Source organism: Anas platyrhynchos, chromosome 1 (assembly GCF_047663525.1).
Source record: "Anas platyrhynchos isolate ZD024472 breed Pekin duck chromosome 1, IASCAAS_PekinDuck_T2T, whole genome shotgun sequence".
In the NCBI taxonomy this organism is placed as follows: Eukaryota; Metazoa; Chordata; class Aves; order Anseriformes; family Anatidae; genus Anas; species Anas platyrhynchos.
In genome coordinates, this window is record NC_092587.1 from 93,726,074 (window position 1) to 93,750,335 (window position 24,262).

The 24,262-nt window shown below is 36.2% G+C and overlaps 1 protein-coding gene across 2 annotated transcripts in view; it reads left to right on the top strand.

Annotated features, from left to right (window-relative positions):
* The window catches only part of ZNF654 (zinc finger protein 654), a 34,281-nt gene that overhangs the window by 4,065 nt on the left and 5,954 nt on the right, over window positions 1-24,262 (top strand). Inside the window, exons 2-7 of one of the 2 annotated variants that reach the window (XM_038183655.2) lie at window positions 7,004-7,149; window positions 11,474-11,555; window positions 13,588-13,723; window positions 17,620-17,822; window positions 18,573-18,712; window positions 23,130-23,271. In XM_038183655.2, coding sequence (XP_038039583.1) covers window positions 7,004-7,149; window positions 11,474-11,555; window positions 13,588-13,723; window positions 17,620-17,822; window positions 18,573-18,712; window positions 23,130-23,271 — 849 coding nt within the window. Of the gene's footprint in view, window positions 1-7,003; window positions 7,150-11,473; window positions 11,556-13,587; window positions 13,724-17,619; window positions 17,823-18,572; window positions 18,713-23,129; window positions 23,272-24,262 lie in introns of those variants that run through there. The other variant, XM_038183659.2, reaches the window with a different exon arrangement.

The window sequence follows — 24,262 nt, forward strand, 5'->3', positions numbered from 1 at the left end:
TTTTGTTTTTTTTTTTTCTGTAGCTTTTTGAATTAAAAAAAACTTTATAGTTAGTGGGTCAAGTTTTGAGAGCACCATTTCAAGTCACATTTCTTATTTGACAGACATTTTTAGTTTTCATAATGTGTGATATTGCTAATTAAATTAAAGAGCAAATCATACAGTCTGTAATAACTAAATTTAAAAAGCATCCAAGAATACCATATTGATTTGAAACATTTAAATTTGAAAGTTTGTGTGTTTTTTTTTGTTTTTTTTTTTTTACTGTGTCTTTCTCCTTTTGGCTGGGGAAAAAAACAAATGTCTTCAATTGTCTTCCAGATAGCTGCTTAATATTGTGCTGTTTGAGATGCAGGATGAAAAAGAAATCCTTACAAATTACAAGTGGTGAGCACCATCTACTCCAAAGTTGAATGCCAGATGTAAGCTTCAGTTCTGTTAATGATGACATGTCTGCAAAGAATGGTGTTGGTGATGGCACTGCTTCCTTTCTCACTTGATGAGAAACCTGATAAGCCACGTGTAGCATACCTGGTTGTTTTCAGTCAACTTTTAGGGAGAATTCAGTAAGAGGAGCAGTTGACTTGCAGCCTCTTTATTTGCAGATTGATTGATTTGTATGCTGAAGGAGGCAGTCCTTAGTGCTGTGGCCTTTCCACTAACATTATGAAGTCCTTTCTTATTCACATACTGATTCCCTCTTCATAGTCTCCTCAACCTCCTGTCTGCTTTATCTTGAGAAATCACCTCCTGTGCTGTAAATATTAACCCCCTTCTTTCAGCTTTTAGAAAAAGGATAGGTTTCTGGGATTTTAGCGTTAGTTTGTTTTCATTCCTTTGTGCCTGTATACTTTTCAGTATCATGGTAATGTTTCTCTCCTCCAGTTCTCTGGAACTTTTTATGATTCAGTCAGCAGCTTCTTTGTACTGCTTCTTTTCCAGTTTATAACACCTTCTCTCAAAGTTTAGCTTTTGTATGAAAAATAAGCTTGCCAGTTTTGTGTGAAAAATGTACCAAGATTCTTGTAATGTAGAAGTTGCAGGTTTTTACACCTAAAAAGAAACATGTCTGTTGAATGATGCTTCTGCAGCATAGTCTGGCAGATTACAGATGGTTTCTTGCTCAAATTTCTTCAAATAATAAAAGGCAGATTTATTTTAATTAGGTAGCATAGAGATAAACAAAAGGTAGCACAGAAATTAGAAAAAGCTGTTTTAGATGGCAGTTGTTCAGATGAGAATAAATCCTTGTATTTTCTAACTTGAAACTCACCTTAAGTTGTGTCTTACTAGTATCACTTGTGATCTGAACTTGTGTGTTGATGCATCAGTTCACATGTCGACCGTCTATCTATATAATCATAACAATTCCACAAACTGGTTGATTTTTCACTTCAGGAGGGGCTAATTGAAAGGTGAGGAGAAATATTACACCTTTTTGTTTCATGACTGAAAGAAATATTTTTATTGAAATCTTAAACGTGTACATTAACTCTGTGCTACAGGGAGTCAAATCTACTTTTCTAGGGTTAACGTATAATTTCACTGCTGTTCAAATGACAGATTGTAAATATGGATGGAAGCTTGCTCTTGAGTAGTGTTCGTATTTAAAGCAAGCTGCGCCAAATCCATGAGCTTTCAGTGGCTGCGGGTGGGGGGAAGCATTTAGCTTTGAGGGTAGAGCCTTGGCAGAAACTTGCCTTTATAGAATGTGTCATACTGTTGCTGGGTGATCTTTTTTCTTTTGCCAGAAGTATGGTTATGTTTGGTTATTCCTTATGTAATACTCACATGTGAATTGCAGTAAAGCAATTACTTGCATCCATCTTTTAGTTAGTGATTCAGAATGGTTTTGTGTGATGTATCGATTAAATAATGTTTTATGCAGCCTGAAAGTTTTTAAGTTTATTTCCTACTCCTATTTGGCCGATGAATCCCTTTCTGTAAGGATACAGTTAGCTTTACTGTATGTCAAAATGTAACAAAATTATGGTGATTGACTAAATAAGATTAAAAAAAGTAAAAGTTTTTTTTTTTTTCTGATGGTTCCAGGTAGTATACTCCAGGTAGAACATATCTGGTATTACTCGCAGTTTACTTGTACTCTTCTAGAACTGAACTTTTATATCTGAGCTGCACTGGTACTTCTGGGATAGTCTGCCAGCGTTAGCTATTGCTTTTAATGATGATCTTTAATTTTCAGGAAAGTGATATTTAAACAAACCTTTTTTTAAATTTTTTTTCTTAATGCTTTAAATCCTTTTTGGCTGATTTTATTTTTTTTCTGTACCAAGCACCATATTTGTTACTTCATTTTTTGTGCCAGCTAGCTTTCTTGATAACTGTAAACAGCAGTGCTCACAGAGCTGTTGTGGCTTTAATCCCACGGTGATATCCTTCACTGTTAAATCTCACAGGAAAGAAAAAAACAAGTAACTTCATTTCAAATGATAGTCATGACAAAACTTTGCTGTTTCTTTTTGTTGTTGCAGAGAGGGACAGGAAAAGCTGTAGCAACCTCACGCCTAGAGTTGCAAAAAACCTTTGCTTCATGTGTCTTACAGATTTGCAAATAATACAGTTACTCATAATATTTAAATTTCTTTACATGTTTGGAGCATATTCCAATTGCTACGCACTTAGTCACTTATACACAAGGATATAGGAAAAATTGCACAACGCAATTTTTCTCCAAACAGAGCTCAGGAAGGGAATTTGTGCAGAAATTCATGAAAAACAAACCGACTACCTTCTTCTGTCTTCCTGCACTGTATATTGGACAAAGACCATGCCACTCTTCTGGCAGTATTATGTACTTCTTGCTTGGCTGACTTCATTAAATCAGAATTATTTTTCTTGTTAAAAATGTGCTCATGAACATGAACTTTAAATACTTAGGCATTTAGCATTCAAACAGTGTAGTTATTGGATTTTTCTGAGGTGCTAATAATACAACTTCTCAAGATAAGGGTGACCATGTGCATGTCCCTTAGAGTTTTGTTTTCCTTGAAGGATATCAGAAGTGATAAAGTTAAGGATTTTGTTTTCATTTGGGGAATTCTCTTGGTTGTTTGTTTTAAACCTTGACTTATTTGGGTTACAGTCTCATTTCAAAGCATGGCACCAAAAAAAGTGTTCTTGTTAAAGAAAAAGCTATTGCATGAGGGTGCTTAAAAGCAGACATTGACATATGTATGGAATTGCTAAACAAACCTTTTTTTCCTTACAAATAGAATGTGTATGCAGGGTGGCTTGGAATTTATTTCATGCATAGTTTAACACTTCTTTTCACTGTTTTATTGATGATAGTTTTAAGTCTTGAGAATTTGACTAATTTTAGATGTATGTAACTTTTTTTCCTGGGACTGACAGATTGCATGTTTTCAGGTATCCATACTCTGAAAATAAGTGTGCCATTCATATTCATAGAACCACAGAATGGTTTGGGTTGGAAGGGACCATGAAGACCACCCAGTTCCAACCCCCTGCCATGGGCAGCGACACCTCCCACTACACCAGGTTGCCCGAAGCCCCATCCAACGTGGCCTTGAGCACCTCCAGGGAATGGAGCATCCATGACTTCTCTGGGCACCCTGTGCCAGTGCCTCACCGCCCTCTGAGTGAAGAATTTCTTCCTAGTGTATAATCTGAACCTACCTTCTTTCCATATAAAGCCATTCCTCCTTGTCCCTACACTCCTTGACAAAGAGTCCTTTACCAGCTTTCTTGTAGCCAGGTAATGGAAGGCCCCCATAACGTCTCCCCCAGAGCCTTCTTTTCTCCAGCGTGAACAACCCCAACTCCCGCAGCCTGTCCCATAGGAGAGGTGCTCCGGCTCTCTGAGCATCCTTGTGGCCATCCACTGGGCCCATTCCAACAGATCCATGTTACTCCTCACAAGTTTCAGGTGTGTCTGTGAATTTCTGTGGATATATTTGAGTTGCAGGCTGATTGCCTACTCCAAAGCAGTGTTGCTGTTGACTAGGTTCTTCTCTATGCTACCTGTGGTACTTCATGGTCGGGTGGTCAGCCAGTTAACAAAGCCAATGCCAGTGACTGATGGCTTTGGGGAGAGCAGGCTGTTTGCTGGTGAGCTAGCCCCTGAGCTAGCTTGCTTTGGGGTCAGGGGAGTCTGTTGGTGCAGCACAGGCAACTAATAGGACTGCACAGGCTTTTGTAAGGTAGGACCATGCCTGTCAGAGACTGCTGTGTCTAACGTGGTTCTCAGCATGACTTTCTGTTGCATTCGTTCTGAGCTCTAATTATCTGCAGAAGCAGTAACCCTGACATTAGTACCAGAATCTTACCGGAAGTTCATATATGCCTAATTAAGGAATGAAATGAGCAAATGCAGTAACTTTGATCACTCTATATGCTTTCATAAGCATCAGATAGAGCCTTCTATTTATGTAGTTAGTACCTTTCAGAGGATATCTTTTTCAGCTCGTGTGGTCTATCATCCGCAGTATCCCTTCACTGAAGAGATCCATAGCTCGATTTCAGTGTGAAAAACTACCTCTTGTAATTCCTTTTGTTCCTGTTTACCAACCTCATTGCTCCTTATGTGAAATTTATTTTGCTACATAGCGTTTGTTGCCTCCCTTCACATCTGTTCCAGTCCTACTGTGTTGTCTTTTAAAATCCGAATGGGTAGGTACCAGAATAGCGTGTGACTTGAAACGTGTGGGGATGTGCTGTGGTTTTGAGTAGGTAGCGCTCTGCTTTGCTGCCTTAACTCCTCTCCTCGTGTTCAGTTTGCATTCTTGAGCACTGCGATGCACATTGAAGTGACGTTTTCATGAAAACATCTAGTATAATAACAGTCTTGCTCCAAGGCAGTAATTGCTAATTTGAAGGCCATCATATTAAATGTTTTGGCTGTTTGTTTTTTTTTTTTTCCTCAAGTATCATTGCGTGCTTGTCTGTGTGGAATTTCATCACTTGCTGTCATAAATCTTTTCTACGGTTATTTACAGTTAGCACCTTATGCTACCAAGAAAAAATTAGTATCATAAGAAACTGTTGTTGTCTCACTGGTTGAAATTATTTACGACCATATCAGTACTGTAGCTGTCAAGCCTAACTGTTGTAGAATACCACAGTGGGAATGGAAACTTCCTCTACCTTTTTGTTAGACCACTGAGAGGCTAAAGCCACCCAAAGCTGTTCTGTGCTGCTGTGTTTTTCCTAAGACTTCTGTAGCTCCCTGTTCAAGGCACCTTGTTAGAAATATTTGAGAGCTCACAATAGACGGTGTCAGTGTAATTTTATTAAGTGCTTGTTCTTCCTTGAAGAGGAAGAGGATTTATTTATGAGTCTGCTAATTCTCATCCAATTGACCTCGATATTTGCTGAATTAAACTAACTGATTTTCAAACAGGAATTATTGCAATAAATTTGGCAGAAATACATTTTCAAAACAGAAATCAGCCTTGGTTGTTTTTTGTGATGATAAAAGATTACTGGTCCCATTACGAATAGCTGCTTTGCGTTAGAGCAGCTCTAACCAATCTGTCAGGAATGGGGCACTGGCCTGTTTGTGTTGCAGAGCCCCAACTTAACTTAGCTAAAGCTTTTAGCTTTTTAGCTTTGGAGCTAAAAATACTGGCTGTTCAACTTGACTTTTAAATCCTTTATTTAGCTGATGGGCAACAGGACAAATCTGAGAGGGATTCACAGACTTGAAGTCAAAAAGAAATCCTGAAGGAAAATATATCTAATTTTTGTTTCAATTTATTCCTTGAGTCACTCACTGGTTCCTTGTGTATGCTTTAGCTTTTTCTTTGTAACATGACTGATGGTGTTGTGTTCCCTCAGCTTCTCACATCCTAAGGGTGTAGGAGATCTCAGTGAAGTTTCCTCAGCAGGAGTGGAGCGCCCCAAGCCCTAGCGCCCAGCTCGGTCTCTCTCTTCTGCTTCTACTGAAGCTGTGCCATTGCGATGGAGAAAAATGAGAGAACAATAAATGAGCAAAGGAGGCCTGAGCAGTAGTGCAGTGGGAAAGGCAATGTGCCAAAGCATGAAGGAAACTGGCCCTGTCAGTCTTTGCCGGGTGCTGCCTGTGACCTGCATCTTGGCTGTTGGTTAAAAGAGTGGACAAGACCCAAAGCCCTTGGCCTCCTTATTGCTGTGGGACAGCAGCGTAATAACAGTCTGCTGCAGAGTTGGTGTGTGCTTTTACCTATGGGAGTTTTAGTGCTGAGCTCAACTCGGTGCTGTGTACTCATGGAGCACTCTGAGCAGACTGGGCCTCCCAGAGGAATTCAGTGTGGTGATACCGAATGGTGCTGGCTTAGTGAGCCTCTGTGTGGGCACGGGTAGCCCAGAAGCATGGGTATTCCTGCACTTAATAATATAAGTAAAATCAACTAGATGACCAGGCAAGGATTTAATCAGTGTCTCTATTAAAACACTTATTTTTCACCTTCGTGTTGCTTTATAAATAGCGGTACAGTTCCATAACTGTAGATCAGGGCACAATTTGCTTTAAGTTCTGTCATGCACATAAAAAAGGCCAAACTAAGTTATTTTTTCAAATAGGAAGGAGTGACTCTACCCTTTTCTGCTGACATGAAGACTAGAAGAGTGCAGGCTAGTCATTTTCCTCTCTGAATGTTTGTTTAGAAAAGGCTGTCTGGGTATTGTTACAGACACTCTAATTGGTATTCTGTTGCAAAATAAAAACTTAAGTTTAAATGCAGAATGTAATAACTACTGTGATACTATATTAGAATAAAGTATTTCCTGGACTTACCCTCTGAAAGGACTCAGTTGAAGATTCTTTATGGTACATCTTTTATAATGTAAGTCATAAAGTTTCTATTTTTTAAAATCTGGCACAGAAAATGGTTGGTGTTCCGTTTTTGTGGAATGAGACTTTGGGGTGATGAAACCCTGTTTCTGAGGAAGGAGGGGAAACAAAGGAGGTACAGTATTAACTTTTTTTCTAATTAAAGAGGATGGTTTTGGTTTGTAATATAGGTTTCAATGCTTTTGTCATTAGGTTGTTGAAGACTATGCTGGAAGATGGCAGGTTCCTTTGCCTCAGCTTCAGGTGCTTCAAACGGCGCTCTGTTGTTTCACGTCTGCCTGCGTATCATTTCCAGCTGAATGTGAGCACGTACAATATGTCTTGAGTAGCCTAGCTTTGTAAGTACATCTTATTTTTTTATTATTATTTTCCAGAAAATGTGGAATGTCAGTGTTGTACTTCTATAATAGCGACAGGTTTTCAGAGGTCCTCAGAGCTTTTTTAAGAGCAGGTTTGCCAGTTTACTTAGCTGTGTGGAACCAAGTCACACGTGGTAAGAAAAGAACAGCTAACTGTGGATACGAAAACTATAATTTAGTTAAGTCATTTTATGTAATTAAGTATTGAAGCTGCATATTCCAGAATTGTGTTATAAGGGTTTTCTGATGAAACAAATTATCTGAAGAAAGAAGTTAATTGATCACCTTACAGATGGCTATCGTAGGAAAAAATAATTTTTGGAGTGTTTGAAGACCAACCTTTGGCAGCACACAACTGTAAATATGTTACCAAAAGTATTTATTGTTCTACTCCAGCGATGTAATAAGCTAAGTGTTTGCTGAGATAAATTTCTTACATGGGTTAGGAAATTAATGCATTTTAAAATGGATTTTTTTTTTTACACTCAAGTCAAAACTACACTCAAATGCATATGGAAACGACTTGTTACGACTTTTGGTTAGTTAACTGTATATTCAATTTGACGGAGAACTGCAGAGTGTATAGTCCTGATTTTCTTGTGGTGGTTTTCCCACATGAAGGCTGAAAGCATCAGGGTGATGATCAATACATAGTGAAGTCCAATTTTTTCTGCTGTAAGAACCTGCTTTTAATATTTCAGAAACTTAAGTGATCAACAGAAGAAAACAACAAAATCTTTGAGTTAGTTAGCCAAGACACAGTGTACTTGATCTTTCTCATGAACAGATGGAGATAAAAACCCAAAAGCTTAGCTTTATTGCTAGTTCAGTTAGAGTACAGCAGATGTATCTGTCCAGCTTTCTTGTTGAGTACTGTTTTCAAATACAGCCTAGTGTCCCAGTTCAGAGTTTATTTGGACATTTCTCATCATGCTTCATCAAGTCTTTTGAGGTTAATGTTCTCATAGGCTTTACTTTGTCTGGAGGAACTCTTTCTATTCTTCTAGAGCTATTAGTAATAATTATATACAAATTAAAGTTTTATAGGGTATACTTGTCCAAATATCTGCTATCTTTAAATGTTGGTGAAACTTTACCAATGAGACTTACTGGGGAAAGGGAGGGGGATGCTATTTGACACGAGACTATTTATGGAATCAGAAGATAATGATTTTTAAAACTGGAATGCTTAGGTATCATTTGCTAACAACTAGCAAATGAATGAAAAGATGGTGACCTCGCTTTTTCACTAGTTTTCAGAAAAAAATCGTTTCATGAAGGTCAAACCGCACCTGTAAACACTTCAAATTATCAGAGTAGTGCAGATGTGGGGTGTGAATTAGAAACTCAGATGTTTCTTGTATTTAGGATGGTCACCATTCCTGCTAACTTAGAACTGAACTGATTGCTGACTTAATGGCCTTGTCTGTCTTGGTTTTTGAAGCTGAATTTATTTGCTGACATTTCTTCCTGTTCTAGAATTGCTGAATGAGATTTTTTCTTTTGAATCAGCTTGATTGGCGATACCATAAAGGCATTCTAGGACCTAGCAGTCCAAGTTACCTAGGAAACCTTCCTCAAATCTTTCGAAAATTTCATGTGTATTAAGTCCTAGTTCTTAGACAACAAAAATCTGCTCATGTTGTCACACTTGAGTAAGGCTTCCTGGGTAACTAGGTGATGAAGTATTTACAGCAGTGACTTGTGCGTTTCCTGTATGTACTAGCCATGCTCATCATCACAAATGAGACAGCATCTGTACCACGTTAATAGCATTTTCTATCAATGCTGTCAGTGTTCTTAGACAGTGCCGGTAATACTGAAGAAGCGATGTCAGGGAAAGTCAGAAGCACCGTTATTGTGGACAGACAGATATAAATGTGGGTGTGCAATATTGCAGACGGTTTTAAGATAGCAAGGCCAAGCTGGAATTGGCTTTAGTAATTTTAACGGATTGTACATTGGTGACTAGGAAATGAAAATGCTTCAATAGCTTCATTGATTAGTCTCAAAAGATTGTGAAGCAGGTGTGTTGATCCAGAAGAAAACTGCGGTTCACGCTTGATCACTGTTAGTTACATTTTTTTAGTCAGGATCTTACTGTCTTTAAGCAAATGAGAACAAATAAAAGCTGATGATTATATAAGTTGCTATAAACAGCTTTGTCTTAGCCAATTATTAAGTTCCAGTGTGGCTGCTCTCCAGATCATGACATGACTCAAGCATGACCTTTACTGAGAGTCAATAGGCTGCAGTTTTTTTTATCAACATGAAGATGAGATAATGTGTTTCTGCATGAAGTACTTATTTGGTACTGATTTTTTTAATTACATATTTGAGTTAAGATTCAAAGACCTAATCTGTAGAAAGATTCTGTCATGGAACTTGATGAATGTGTATCTTAAATTTTCTAGCTAGGAATTGTCTAAGAGAAAGCTTACTGCAGCATAATCTAAAGGAAACTTAATTTTATGATACTCTTGCATTAGTTCCATAACAGTTCCCATAGCAAAGTTTTGAAATTTTTGGACTTCTAAAGAAAATTTTAGAAAATTGTTTATGTGAATATTTAGTTTTTTTATCAACAATATTTCTGAAAATTAGAGGAAAAATGTTTTATAACTGCTCTTTAAATTTTTCTGTATCTGCTTTATTGAAAATGAAGTATTTTGTTTTGTAGGGATACTTTGGTTTAATTTTAAATGTAATGAGGATACGAGAGTGACTTTGAATTTGGAGATAATTACAATGAATTTAATTGTTATGCAGAATAGTACCTTGTCCAGAAGTTTGTGAAAACCTGCCTTTTATTTTAAGAGATGTTGCAACAAAGGACTAAATGTGATTGTCAGGAAGGAAATTGCTGTCAGTAAGATCTTGAGTCAAAGAACAGCAAGTGGAAGAGTGCTGGAACTTCACTCAGTTATTGTCTTCTACTTCATCTTTTTTCCTAAAGAAAATGATCCATGTGTTCTCATGTTATGAGACCAAAAGCCTTTGCTGTTCTGTTCTTTAAAACACACTGGATGCGCACCGTTGGGTTTTCCACACTGTTTCCATTCAACTTTTGAATTTTCATCTTAATCTGTCAGAGTCACTCAGATACTGCCAAGTAAGTCATACTTCATGACTTATGCAGCCAGCAGTTGCAGGTTATGTTAATAAAATACTTGATAGTTATTTTTCCTAATATAAATAATAAAATATAATAAATAATAAATAATTAATAAATAATAAAAAAAAATGGGAAAAAAAAGCTAGAACATAATTTTAATACGATGGAAAACATGAAAGGCATTGTTAACATCTGAGTCAGTTGGAATCTAGTCTGCTTTTCCAAGGACCAGTCCTGCCTTCTCTTTTATCTGCCACCTCTTTTGAGGTAACACTTGACAGTTTGCATTACTACACTGGGATCTGTTTTGCCTGAAACTTTGTTTGTGGTAAAATCAAAGTTTAATCAACTCATTTGAATGCCAAGCAGGAGGTGGATGTAGTTCCGTTTACACATTTGCACAAAAGCTACTTCTGGAAGTAATCTTTAAAGGCTTTTGTTTGGAAATATGAAATTAATAGCACCTTTAAACCTGCATCTCTTCAGAGAGATTTCAGTGGGTGTTAAAATAAGGCAGGTTGAAAACGAATAAAATGTGTTAGTACAAGTTGCTCATCATACTTGAAAATATGAATTGCTGGGAATCCGCACTTACATAAAGTCAGTATGCATTGTGTAATGTGCACTCTTCAGTAATTGTATAGCTATTCTCTTCCTCAAAATTGCTGCATGTCTGATAAATGTTTTGGTGGAAGATCACTTTTTTTTAATGGTGAGTGGGGACCAGCAGTATGGTGGATGTTACAGTCCTTGAGAGAAAAGGACAGGCAGGTACTGTATGTAAGTCTATATGACCTGAACTTACAAAAATGGTGTAGCCGTGGGTATTTTAACTTTTTCTGTAGTACTCTGTTTTATTGCTAATTTGGATTCGTTAGATACCATATTAACAGCTATAGATGAGTTACTTGTGACCCGATGATTGGTGAAAAATGTGTTTCAGGGTGTGGGGGAAGTCTAACTGCTAAAGTCCTGCACAGAGTATAAGACCAATGTTAAGTTATAGAACTGAGTAGTGTTGAGAGTGTCTAGGTATTAGCCAAAACTTTTACATTGGCTGTTCAGTGCTGGCAAGGACCCAAAACTTATGAAAATGCTATTTTGTTTTAGCGCAGTAGATTTACAGTAGTTTCATTTCTTGAATGAACGTTTGAGTTTGGTTGACTTGTCACTACTTCTGTTTTTTAGGAGTTTTTTTGAATTGCTGCTGTTCTTTGGAAAGGATGAGTTCTATGAAGATCCTTTGAAAGATATATTAGGTTCAATCCAGGTAGTGTTGCCTACTTTCATATAAACCTTTGATAATACTATTTTAGTACATGTGAAGACAAGCTTTTTTGTGGATATGTAACCTAGAGGAAATATGTCATTATAATAAGAGATTAGTTGCTTTACTTGCAATTATACCAATAAATTAATAAAAAGGATATTTTTAAGGGAAAGCCATTTATTCTTATATTGATCATCAGTATTTCTATTGGAATTTTTCTGGACTAGGTAAAACGTAAATCTTTTTCTTTTTAAAACCATTTTTTGGTTTAAGACATAATATGTGGTTTTCCTACATAGAAGAAAGAAGCTTTGCTTTTTTGTGCCTAATTAGAGCTTAATGTCATCTGCCATCCAGCGTGGTGTTTGTTTTTTTTTTTTTTTTTTTTTTTTTTTTTTACTGCCTCAAGACATGAAAGGTCAAGTTTACCTCTGTGGTTTTAAACAGTAAATTTGGAATTGGATATTTCATTGAACTCTTCAGGTCAGCATGAACTGGTTGTTTAAAACTATTTTACTCTTGGCTAGGCTGGGACAATTTTTTGGTATGTCCGTATAGCACCATATAAGAGAAATGTTCCCAGATTTAACATAGAGCCTCTTTTTCCACCATATAAAGCTAGAGTTTTCATGTTTTTTTGTCCTTTTTTTGGACCAGGGCCAGTTTTGAGAATTGAGTTCAGTGCATGTGAAAAAAAGCACTTGAGCCAAGCATGAGAGAATAAACTTGATGTGGAAACAAAGGGTGAAAAACAAGGCTGCTTATTCTGTTAAGACTGACCATGAAACCGCAGTTGGAGGAATAGCTATCCTGTGATTTTTACATTGACACCTCTGTTATCCCTGCTGCAAAGTCAGCACCGCTTACCTTAATTATCTAAACAGCAGCAATTATATTCTTACTGAGAATTAGTGGAAGAATAGGGTCAAGGAGTGGCTTAGCGGCCCCATGAATGGGTACGGTCTCTTGCAGAAGAGTAGTGGGGTGTTTCAGTAGTCCTTTGGTAAGTGCTTTTCAAAAAAAGTCTATGAACAAGAAAGAATTTTACCAAGTGTGATGCATAGCAATTTATTCTGTGTGCTTTTGTATTACAATTCCCAATTGCCTTGACTTTTAAACGATGAATATATTAAAATGTATCTTTACATAATTTTCTTGATAAAGAACATCTGAATCTGTTGTATAATCAAACTGGTAGTGAAAACCATTGTTTCATTTATTTAACTGTTCTCTACCATTGAGCATATTCATCTGAATATGAAAGGAAACATTGAGGAATTGAAAACAAAGGAATTTACAGAAAAAGAACATGTGAAGAAGTTAATTGTGTATGGATAGAAGCTATTTTTCAATTGCGTTGTTAGTCATCTCAGCTTACTTTATAAACAACCCACAAGAAAGCGAAGATATCATTTTAGTTCAATTTCAAAATTAGATACTTTTTTATTGTGACTGTTAATCGACAGTAGAATTCTTATGTTGATACTTTCACCAGCAAGTGAAAATTGGGGAAGGGAGGTATGGAACTTCGCATATATGAAAATTCTGGGTGGCTAAAAACATTACATATTGTTGTAGGCAACCGTGATTTCGGTTAGATAGAAATTTGGATTGAAATGATTGCTTGAGGGATGGTGATTCATATGGCTTAGTTCAATTTTTCCCTTAAGCTTGGAAGAGTTTAGACTTCATCACTGCATCACAATTCTAGTGTCAACATGCCTGAATCTGTGCAGACTAGCATCAGGTGAAGACTTTTCCCAAAGAGTTGTGCTGCCATTGTTATGCAAATGGAAGAGCCTTGCTGAGTGTCAATAGAAAATATTCTGGCTTCCGCAGTTCTGTGTTACAGAAAGAGTTGTTGCTTTAGGACTTTATGTAGGCAGTCAAGACTTCATAGGTTCAATTGTTGACTAAGGAAATATTGAACACGAATGGGTTTTCTAGTTCAATATCTTCTTGGGTGGTCTAAATATATTTTTAGGCAACACTTATTTTCATCTTTCTAACTGTGTTTTCTTTTTACTTGTAGGAATGTCAGAACCTTCTAAATAGATACAGAAATATGAACTTGGAACTAGTGACTCGAATCATTCGAGATGGTGGACCTTGGGAGGATCCCGTATTACAAGCAATTCTGAAAGCAAAGCCTGTATCACAGGAATTAGGTACTTAATTTACCTTGTAATTGTTCTTTTTAGAGTGCTGGAAAATGTGCTGTTAGGCCTTTTTGATATTGGGATCAAATGTTGTCAGCTGGTATTGAACACAATTTTTTTCAGTCCTTCTTTTGAAACAAAACTAGATCTCTGTGCTAATAGCTTCAGTCTACTTTTATAATACAGGGATCAAGTTACTTGGATAAAAGAAGCTACTGAGCATTCACTTATAAAATGTGTTTACAACATCCATGTGTTCTAACTCAGGAAGAGCATATAGAGAAAGCTGACTTCCGTTAGGCTACTAACGTATCATTATCAGAGAGGTCCTGATACGTAGTTTTTTTTCCTCATGGTACTGTGACTAATTCAATTTTTTTTTTAATTTTATATGCTTGGGATTGGGGCTTTTCTTGGCTCTGTTTAGAACTAAGCCTAATTAAGCAGCTACATCTGTTAGCTACTTTGTGTTTATGTTAGTATATATAGTATAGTTGGGTTTTAAAGAAGGATTATTTTTTTCAAACCATGCATGCAGACAAATGTAACTTGGCAGTTAATGAATGTTTGCAAAGGTAAAAATGGCATATCCAATCTACAGTGAAGTCGCCTCTAGCTTCTTCTGTATTTGCTAGCAATGTTAATGGAGGACCTCTTGAGAACTGTTTCCATTTGATAGTGATAAAAATACTAGTTCTTCTCCAGTTACTATGGTGCAGTGAATGATTCAGATTGATGACTTTATGGAATAACCACATTGTTATAAACGGAAGAGGAAGAACCACGAGAAGTGGTTTGATAGCAAATTAATCTGATTCAGTGGGCAGTCTTTGATTGTTGCTTGTCTCTCTTGTGAAGTAAGTAGTTGAACATCAGTTTACCTTTGATTTTTATTACATATCTGATAAACTTCTAGGCACATACATACAGAAACAAAATGAAAACAAACATTATCCTTGTTTTATTCTGCATTGCATGACTCAACTGGGAGTTTTGGTAGTTATCATCTGGAGCTAGGTGTCAAATGGAAGAGATAGTTGTAATCCAGTAAGATGAATAATATATAGTAGAACATGTAAGGAAAGAATGGAAGCATGTATTACTCAGGAGGAATTTGAAATGTTTTGTTCAGTCTTTATCTCTCCAGCAAAGATTTAGTTAATCCTTTTCCTTACTGATTTCCGTGGTCAGCATGAAGCCATTTGATTATGACGAGTAACAGTTCAAGAACTCTTCTTCAGTATTACCTGGCAGAGGAGAATGAGACTGCCTGTTGTCATTAGCTGATCAGTTTGTTTCTTTTAATGGCAGGCTACATCTCCTTCCCCTCTGCCTATGTTTTCTTCCGCTTCAAATCTGCTGATTATCTCCCCTCCACACATCTCATCTGTGATCACAAACACTGTATTTTAGATAACGCCTTTTGGAAGTGTTTTCTTTTTTTGTTTCACTTCATCTAAAATCTGTTTCTTATGAAATCTTAAAGCAAACATTCTGTGCTGCTTTATAGGCTGGCAATATTTGGTGTATGTTTTGAAATTTGGCCATAGAGATCCCTCAGGGATCATTCTTTCAAATGAGGGAAAACTGCTTATTATTGCTGAGTCATCAAGCATTACTCATGAAAGTCAGATAGATGAATAAATACGTACTGTGTGAACTACATAATCTTGTCCTGGATTCATCAGTTACACAGAAGGTTAGGCCAAGACAAACTTCGTTGTGCCTGTTCTTACTTGAATTGTAGTGTACTTTGGGATGTTGCAGTGCACATTGAGATGGCTGGAAAGGAAGGTAGTCTGGGGTTTTAAGGAAAAATAGCAGGGTTTGATATACGGGTTGGAATTTTTTGCAGCATAGATGCAATAAACAGGTGATGAAGAGTAGGGCAGCCTAATTTGAATGTCCAAAAGAGTATTGTAGACAGGGGAACATTCAGTTGAAAATAGTTAATTATTTTTGAAACTGATGGTTGGCATCTCTCTCTCCAAAGCAAAGCACTGCATATGCTGCCTGAACAAGAATAGACGTTTTCCCCAAGCTGTTTCTAATATATTGCAGACTTGTGTAAATGCTACTATAGTTAGTGGTTGTCTTCTGCTTTGGAGACGGAGAAGCCTTGTAAATGCCTTCTTGGAAAAAGAGGGCATTCCATGACAGGGAGGGAGCAGAGCCCTGCATGTTGTTTAGCTGGAACTCACAGCCTGTTTAAAAACAGAGGCATACTGAGCTAAGAATTTACAGCACCAAGTGGGAATGTACCAGAAGCAGTATTGTGGACTACAGTCTTTCCTTGTTGGAAGGAAGAGAATGCTCTAGTCAGTATACACGCATACAACATTTTCTTGAAATTAGGAGAGAATAACAGGTAAATCTTTTTGGCCCGAGATTTTTGACATTATTGTTCAATAATCTGTTTTGTACTATTTGCTTAAGGAACCGATGATGGGATTTATTACCTGAAGTATATTAACTCAAATGTAAGGAGAGGCGTTTACATGGCCTTAAGGATTATTCTATATCATTACTGTTTACTGCAGTTCAGTGACCATTGTTAGACACAGTTTTTTCTTTTCCATCTTCACCTTTACTATGCTTGTACCCCAAAATGCTAATGGATGGTGGGAATTAAATCTTCAATTAAGTTAGAACTTATCTACTAATGAATCTGATCTAAAACCTTGTATCACTTCCAGTAATGCATTTGAAATGTTCACTTTCTTTCATGAAATACAGTTGGCAGAGAAAATGCTGTTTCTGAACATAAAGAATGACTTTCACATGGGAACTTATAAAAAAAAAAAAGTCTAAATGAAAGCTTGTCACACAAGTAATACTTGATTTCAGGAAAACAGTAGTACTACATAGCTTATAGTACTACAAGCTATGCACTAAAATTGTCTTTTTGGAATACTTCTCTGTCTCACAGGAGTTGTGGAGAATACAAGAGGCATATTGGGCAATAGTGTCCAAGATAGTACATAAACATTAATGCACTATTAAGACCTCAAAGTGCATTTACTTGAAAAGATACAAACAGTTCTCAAAATAAAAGCAGCTTTATAGCATTTTGTAGATTCAAGTGACACTTCAACTTGCAATGATAAAAGATGCTAGAATCTGTGTAATCTTTTAGAATCTCTATTTGTCATCTGTAATATATGTCATCTGAAAGATGACGTATTTCATTATTTTTGAATGGCTAATATGTGTAGTATTGACTATTTCTATTAAGCTGAAATTATTTCATTTAAATACTTAGCTTCTAGATAGGAAAAAATGAACTTCCAGCAAGCTAGGCTAATATTTAAGGGTATCTAGGCGTTTAGGTGTGGGGGAAATGCCCAGCATTATTTTTAGAGGAAGGAACAGTGTATATATTCCACTTCTCCAAGCAAAAACAGAAGTGTTAAAAGATATTTAAAGCAACAGCTTGTGAATTGCAGGTAACTTTTTCCCCACTCCAAGCTCTTCCATTTTAATGTGTAAGAATATCCTGATTGTTTTAAATATTTATAGTTACAGTATTGGAAGTGATGTAGGTCCTGTAGTTCAGACAATCATCTAGATTCCAGTGCTGAGAAAGGAAGGATTTTTTTTTTTCTTGGAAATGTTCATATTTGCTTCTGAGTTGTATGTATTTTCACTAATCCTTTGCAGCACCTTGTGTTGATCAACAAACAAACAAATTACTGACATAAACTACTGTTATAAGAAAAATGATTTTGGAGTAAAAGGACAGATTCTTGATGATGGCATTTACTTAAATATTTGATAGCTTCTTTAGCAGAGCCTTTTTATATTATTTGTTGACATAGCACTGTTAAAAACAACATTAAATTTAAATATATTTGGTGTTTGGACTTCATATTCTAATTGCCTTTAAATCTTTCTTTTCTGTACAGTTAACAAATATTTAAGCTCTGAAAATCCACTGTTCTTTGAACTACGTGCCAGATACCTTATTGCCTGTGAACGCATCCCTGAGGCAATGGCTCTTATCAAATCTTGCATAAATCATCCAGATATCAGTAAAGATCTGTATTTCCATCAAGCTCTTTTCACCTGTCTTTATATGTCACCATTAGAAGATCAGCTATTCCAGGAGGTATTGTCAGTATACATTTTTTTAATGAAGTGGTACTTGTTGTGTACAAATTGTTGAGAGGAGCATATTGAACTCTTTATTTTTGTAGAAGCAAATGTCGTCATAAAATCAGGCAACTACATTGGTATTGCTTAATCTAGTGTGGGCTTAAGCTCTGAAAAGATAAATGTAAGTGCCTATAAATCTTGTTGACCTAAATGCAATTATTTTGGTCAGGTTTACTTACAGATATTCCCAAAGTAACTTAAGTCATTAACATTTTGTAACTAGAGTTTACTGACTGTTATTTTGCAGTTGACTACTATTGCATCAAAACCACCTGAGCCTACTTGATGTTGGTCCAGCGTTTTATAGATGATAGTTCTGTCAGTTTTAAAATATCATTAATGTTGCCACAGTATGTAAAATGACACCCTCTGTCTAAATGTGGTCCTACTGTAACCACTGATAGCACTTACCGGAAAAAATACTTTTCCTAACTTTGTTATAAGAATGAAGTATCATAATTCAAGAAAAGGCTTTTGTGTAGTTTTTTAATTACTCAGGCAATTATTCTGACTCATTATTCTAAGAATCTAAAAGAGCTTTAAATCTTTCCAAAGTCTCTATTTGCAGACCTACACAAAAGCTGTTCTAAAGAAATAATAAGTTCCTGAAGTTTGCAGTGGTTTCTTTAATATAGTGAGGTCTGATAGGTTTTTTATTTGTATTAGCAAATTTATCTAAATTGATTTTATTTTAATTGTATAGCACTTGTTGAGGACTGATTGCAAGAGTGGAATTGAGATCATCTGCAACACTGAAAAAGAAGGGAAGACTACCTTAGCCTTACAACTATGTGAATCGTTCCTAGTCCCACAGCTCCAAAATGGGGACATGTATTGTATATGGTAAATACTTTATTTATGGTGAAGCTTAGCAGCTTAGCAGATAATAAATGCTTAATGCCAAAATGAAATTCATCTGACTTTGAGGTGTAGTTGAAGTTTAAAAAACAGATTATACATGACTTGTAAACGTTCCTAGTACATCTGTTTTGCCTGTTGCCTTTTCGCACAGTCCTGTACAGTGGTGTTCTACGTAGTACCTAACCCTAGTTAATTGCTTCCAAGTAACGGAAGAGTGAGCCTTTAGATACACTAGGCTGTGAATAAATACCTGTAAATACGGCATTTATTATTAGCAAAGTGTAACAGTATGCAGTATGTAGGCTCTTGCAATGCAAGTATTTCCTTGTCCACCTAATTAGATCACTGCTTATAATAACCGAACTGTATTATGTCACAAGTGTGTCTAAAAAGAACATATATTTCTGAAATTATGCAATCTTTAATACTGTGACTCTGTTTATGAAGTAATTCAGAGTCTTCTAGGAAAGGATTAAGAATAAAAAGGTTTAACATTGTCTTTGTATACGCTGAATCAGCTTGATAGTTGGACACTTTTGTGGCTAATAAGCATTTTCTGAAGAGGTGTCAAAACAAATTTAATGATTGCCAGAACTGAAGAATGTCCGTGGAAAGTAATGCTTACATTTAGCCTGTATAATTTCTTTACCTGAAGTAACGTCTGCATATCTTGATTAAAGTATGATTAATTTGTCTGATTATGTAGTTGAAGCAGAAAGGCTTAGCAAAGATCTGAAGTTTTTAAATCAAGTGAGATCAAATGATTGATCTGTATAGCTAGTTTTAACATGGAGTCTTGAATCTATAAAAGTATTTCACTGTTTACAGATTTAAGGAAACCGTAGTGAGACATCTCCTCTCTTTTTCTAGAGAAAGTAATGAAGATCGGACATGCTGAAACAAAGTTTTATTAATGAAATAACATTTACTTTAACTATTGGACAAGTAGTTGATTGCATTGAATCAACCTTCAGAAATCTCAATTATAGCAATCTAAATTTTAACATGATTTATTAAAACCTAGTTATTCTGTGGCATTTTTCATTGAATTGTTCCAAAAAAGAAAAGGTGGTCACTACTATCCCCATGAGACAAAGTTCAACCAAAACAGATACATAGCTTTTCTGAGCCTATTGACAAGTGTTATAATGTAATCCAATTTTGCTGATTCCTTCCCAAATGCTATGTCTCTGGAGTTCTTGCTTGTTAGGAAATTTGTGAATGTAACCTGTTAGTTACATTTAGTGGTAGTTATGGTTAATGTTTTCAGTTTCAGGGGTTCAGTCTTTTAAGAAATGCACTGTAAATATTGGTTGCTTTTCACCTTTTGTTGTAATAAGATACATGTTAACCTTGTTCGTGCCCAGTTGATTTCCAGCCATTTTGAAACAGAATGTCTGCCCTTATGTTCTGGTAAAGCAGGCATCAACAGTGAAATTGCTAACCAGAAGAGACTAAAGTACTGTTCAGTACCTGTTTATCAAGAGAAGAATTTCCATATCTTATAGTATTTTAATCTTCAAAGTATAAAACTTGTTGATCTTTTTTTTTAAAGAGTTTAGAGCAGTTATGTCTAAGTAGCTAGAATAGCACTTGAGTTCTTTACATATGTTGAGCCATGTTGATTATATAGCCTACAAGAGAAGTATGGATTATCTTTAATAGGTAACGTAAGCTAGGACAAAGCTTGTGTAGCAATTAAATATGACTGTACCACTGTTCCTGCTTTGTAAAAAGTAGGAGTGAAGTTAACCCACAACGTGTTGTCCCTAGAGAAGATTTTTATGTCCTCAGCACAGCATAAATCGTGTTGCCTTGTTTGGAACTGATGACCTTACAGTTCCAGTAGCAGCCACTACTAGCAAAGATAAGATAACCAAAATAGATTAGAAAGCTGTAAAGGGCAGGTATTTCTGTGAAGAAGCCTGTATGAGTTAGGTCTTCAAGCTGAAACCATTAGCTCTCGTACGATTTCTGAGGAAGATGGACTTCAAGCAGATATGTCATAAAACTCTGCAGTTTTCCAGATTCAGATGATCTGAATTATTTTTCTGAAGTGAAAGCCTGCTGATAGATAAACTGCTCACAAAAAAAAAAGTTGTACTTGGTCTTGTTAGAAATATTTGTGTACAAGGTTACTGGTCAGAAATAAGTCCTTAATGACATGATTGAAGACTTTGTAGTATCAAGAAGTGATCTCTCCCCAGGAAGACAGAATTTTGATGGAACAGCCGTAGCAGAATGGCTTGCCTTCTCTGTCAGGCAATCTTTAAATGATGTTTTGGCTGTTTTCAAGCTATTATTGTTCATTAAGTCAAGGAATTCCTTTGGACACGTTCAATCGGTCTTTGGCCTTTAGGTAGTTTTAGTGATTTGGGTAACAGCGTTCAGCAAGTACATTTCAGTAAAGTTTATACTTTTTACAATGCTCAAGGAAATGGCTATCAAACTATCTGAGTCAATCCTGAATCTCATTTGTAGTGTGGTCAGACATAGAAATGGAGTCCAATCAACAGTTTAGGAATGCTTTACATAACAATTTATAAATATGAAAGTGAGAAATGTGCCTGAGAAGGCGGCTTCATGTCTATGTGGAGGAATAGACCTAAAATATATGACATCAGGGTCTAGTTGAACTGATGTAATGGCTTGCTCTTCACCCATGGAGCTGCTCCTTCTTTCAGTTTGCTCCATTCCTTTTTCAGCTCTTTCTTTGTGCCAGCCCTCACACTTGTCTGAGCAAATCGCATGCCACTTAAACCACTAATCTATCATAAAAGTAATTTGGAGTTTTCCCCAGGATTAGTGTTGAGATGGCTTGTCTAAAATGTTATGAGACAACGCAGAGGAAAGAAGAGCAGCATCTGCTATTCAGTTTAATGTTAATAACCAGTGAGTTTGGGTTGCATTACTAAACAGCATCCTTAACAGAAGTGTTGTTTTCTTTCTTTTTGTACACTAAATTGTGACTTTAACTGAATTTTTATGAATGGTTTGGTCCACAAAGACTCTAACTTTTAAAACTTATGTGGAAAACTTGCGAAGAGATTTCAAGATTATCAGCCTGGTAAAGGAAGAGGTGAGCAGTTTGTATCCCTAGCAAGCCTGTAGGACTATTTTTGTGGGTAGAACTTGTTTTGCATTGTTTACCCTGTTTAAGCATGATCTTTCTTTCAAATTCAGTTTTCTTGGGTTCTGAATGGAAGAAAACCATTGAGATTTCATGTCTGGCTCAATTAGCACTTAAAATGTCAAGCAGAATATGGAGCTGTCCTAAATATAAAAGTGAGGTTGGTGTTCTGTCATAGTCAGTTCTGTCACTTCTCTTCATGCAGGCGTTGACCACGCTAGGACAAGCTTAATTTCAAAAAGTGTGTAAGATTTATATTTGGCACAGACTAGGGGCTCTTGAATATCAGCCAAGTATTTTGTCAGTATCTATTTGCTTTTCCTGAGGGAGGAGGCTGGTGGAAGGAAAACAATTGTCTTCCGTCAGAAGATGGAAGTTAGTTAGTCTCTGGTTTTCATTGTCATGATATAATGGGATTTTTGCCTGGTCTTAACCTCATTGACTCCTGTGTAAAATCTTTGATGGGGTGGCAAATAACTAAAGATTAGATCTGTTGCCTGGTAAAGTCTCTGAATTTAAGAGCATAGAGCTTTTTACAGACGGTAGATTTCAATCAGCAGTATTTTATAGACTAAACACATTGTCTGTGTACAAGCTCTGCTGCAGGAGTCTAGCAATCTATTCTTAAATTCCTTTATGTCAGTTTGAAAAGTTACTTGAGTGATACAGATGTATGAAGATCAGTAGAACCTGATACTTTGATACAACTGCTGTGGGCTAGAAAGTTTGATGATGACAGTAGTCAGAAAATAAAATTATGTTGTAGTATGTATAACTGGATAAAAATACTTCCTGTCAGCAGACCATACTGGAGACTAGGTTTTTACAATGCTCCTGTATTCCACATCTAGCACATATTTTCCAGAAGGATTCCTCACTGTTAAAGTTACTTAATCCCAAAACAGATTTGGAGTGTGTCTAGAGCTTGCTCTTCAGCCTGATGTTTGCTGCCGGTGGTATGAAGAGCGGCATGGTGTAGCATCTGATTTTATTATGCAGTTCTCTGATACTAAACAGAGTACATTAATATGTTGTTGCATATTTAATTGGCTCAGTGATAGAAGATACCCTGAATGCTTTAACAAAGTGATTAAGTTGCATTTTCCATTGTGCACGTTGTGTACAATTATTTTGTTAATTAGATTGCTTATAAGCCCTCAAATATGAGTTTAGTTGCAGAATACGCATTGTTCTTTGTAGTACAACATGCTTAGTGATGGAGTTCTTTAAAACTCAACTTAATCAAAATATTTTGTTCTGTACTTATAGGGACCTGATCTTCATTTGGAGTAAACTGCAGCTTAAATCTAACCCCTCAAAACAAGTATTTGTCGACCAGTGCTACCAGCTTTTAAGAATTGCTACAAATGTCAGAGTAATTTTTCCTTTCATGAAAGTCATTAAGGATGAAGTAAGTTTTGTTCTGTTTTCTTTTTTTTTTTACCTCTTCCCTTCCATCTTTTTGTTACTAATAAAAGTGAAGAGAAATGTTTTTATTGTGTAATGGCCGCTTCTTGTAGAAAGTCAAGGGAGCAGGGAAAGACATAAAATTAAAAAGCTTTGTCAGGTTCTAGAATATGTGTTGATATTATGGTTGTCCTTGAACTGTAGTGCATTTCTATGACTTATTTGACTGAATTCTTGTTGAGTAAGTTTTTTCTTCTAGCTGCAGAAAATTTGGGCAATGTCATCCTGCAGGGAAACAAGTAGGGAAATGAGTAAATGTGAAAGATTTCTTGTCTGTTTGTTAAGCCAGGCTCCTTATGGAACTAGGAATTTTTTAATATCTGTGTTTTCCATCTGCCTCTCACTCTTGTTAAGTTCTGAATCTTTCCACCAGTTGTAACCAGATGTGAAAAAGTGCTTAATGTAACATGAAGGAAGAGCTAGTCTAAGATGACAGTTTGCTTCAAATCAATGTGCTATATTTCAATGTAACGTGTTAGTTTTACTTCATGAGCAACTATGGATAATGTAAAATGTGATCCTTTGCATTCAGGAATGCTGGCTGATTGCAAGCAAATGTTGCTTTTTATCATTGGCCTGGCTGAACAGAGCTTTTCCCTATTCTGCACCCTAAATATTTGGGTAAACTAATCAGAAATTATTTTGTTAAGGGTGCTGTTCTGCAGTTCTGATCTGCTGTTGTTCAAGGTTTTAATCTCAGTATGTATTCTAAAATGCTCCTGGTAACATGAATAACTTGATGTAGTAGCTTTAGGAAAAGTTGCATGTTGTATTTGCATCTCAGTGATAGAATTCTATTTAATAACCCACTCTAACACACATTTAAATGTAGGTAGATTCTAATTATTCGTACACTTCCCTGAAACTCTTCTTTCTTTAATCTGCCTTATGTTGGGCAGCATGTTTCTGAACATCCCTCCCAAATGTAAGTTCAA